General features: G+C 38.8%; 1 protein-coding gene across 1 annotated transcript; it reads left to right on the forward strand.

The window, feature by feature from the left end:
- The first annotated feature begins 627 nt into the window (after window positions 1-627).
- Window positions 628-1563, forward strand: LOC120857382 (olfactory receptor 6C65-like). Its single transcript, XM_040232823.1, has one exon. It carries the CDS (start codon window positions 628-630, stop codon window positions 1561-1563), a length of 936 nt encoding a protein of 311 aa, XP_040088757.1.
- Window positions 1564-1787: the final 224 nt, after the last annotated feature.

Consider the following 1787-nt stretch of genomic DNA (forward strand, 5'->3'; position numbering starts at 1 on the left):
GGTATATTTTTCTTACACAGATATGATTATTAGTCCTATCAAGTGACTCACTCACTATGAAAAGGCTGGTGATCTAGAACATGTAAGTTTTCTTCTCGTGGCTTAGAAATATTTTCAAGATTCAGTAAAATTTGGTGTCTAATTTACTTCTCCATTTTATATATCCATATATATATATATGGGCTTCCTGGTAGCTCAGCTGGTAAAGATCCACCTACAATGCAGGAGACCCCAGTTCACTTTCTGGGTCAGGAAGTTCCCCTGGAGAAGGGATAAGCTCCCCAATCCATATTCTTGGGCTTCCCTGGGGTGCAGAGAGTAAAGAATCCACCCACAATGTGGGAGACCTGGGTGCAATCCCCGGGTTGGGAAGATCCCCTGGAGGAAGGCATGGCAACCAACTCCAGTATTCTTGTCAGGAGAATCTCCGTGGACAGAGGCGCCTGGTGGGCTATATAGTCCATGGGGTCACAAAGAGTGAGACATGACTGAATGACAAAGTACACACACATGCACACATTTCTTAAACCAGAAGTGATTTTTAAAAAGATAAAATCCATAAAACCATACTCACTAAATCTTGCTTATTTTTGCATTTACAGACTTGGAATAAGTCAGTAATAAGAAATGAAAAATCACACCTCTGTGAAAGAGTTCATTCTTCTGGGATTAACAGATGATCCAGAGCTAAATGTTTTGATTTTCCTATTTCTATTTTGCACATACATACTGAGTATAAGTGGAAACTTGACAATTATCACCCTTACTCTGGTAGACCCACACCTCAAAACACCCATGTATTTCTTCCTTAGGAATTTCTCCTTCCTAGAAATCTCATTCACAACAGTTTGTATTCCTAGATTTCTGGTCAGCATTGTAACAGGGGATATGACCATTTCCTATAATTCTTGCATGACTCAATTGTTTTTCTTCATACTCCTCGGTTTAACAGAATTTTTCCTTTTGACTGTCATGTCCTATGATCGTTATGTGGCTATCTGTAAGCCACTGCATTACACAACAATAATGAATAGTAGAATCTGCAACCAGCTTGTCATTAGTTCTTGGCTGGCTGGGTTTCTCATTATCTTCCCACCTGTGATCATGGGACTTCAATTGGATTTCTGTGATTCCAACATCATTGACCACTTTGCCTGTGACTCTTCTCCCATGCTACTGATCTCCTGCACAGACACAGCCTTCCTAGAGCTCATGGCATTTTTCCTGGCAGTATTCACACTCATGGTAACCCTAACATTAGTGATTCTTTCCTATGTATTCATCCTTAAAACAATTCTGAGGATCCCCTCTGCTGAGCAAAGGAAAAAGGCATTTTCCACTTGTTCCTCACATGTGATTGTTGTCTCCATTTCTTATGGAAGTTGTATTTTCATGTATGTCAAAACTTCAGCCAAAGAAGGAGTGGCTTTAACCAAAGGTGTAGCAGTGCTTAATACCTCTGTTGCACCAATGCTAAATCCTTTCATTTACTCCTTAAGGAACCAGCAGGTAAAGCAGTCCTTTAAGAACTTGGTCAAGAAATGCTTCTCAAGTAAATTTTAATTGTAAACAAATGCATGACCTGAACGTTAAATCTTATAACAGTTATGAATATTCTTATATTTCTGCATCCACTACTATATTCAACTTTTGCTTACTTCAGGTTTTAGTCTCCATATATTCCATTTTGATCTCAATTGATTCACAATCTTCTTTACATTTGCATGCCCTGAAAATTTTCTGTGCAAGAGTGATCTGATGTTACATAAACTGGAATGACAGTGAAT

Source organism: Oryx dammah, unplaced genomic scaffold (genome assembly GCF_014754425.2).
Source record: "Oryx dammah isolate SB20612 unplaced genomic scaffold, SCBI_Odam_1.1 HiC_scaffold_29, whole genome shotgun sequence".
NCBI lineage: Eukaryota > Metazoa > Chordata > Mammalia > Artiodactyla > Bovidae > Oryx > Oryx dammah.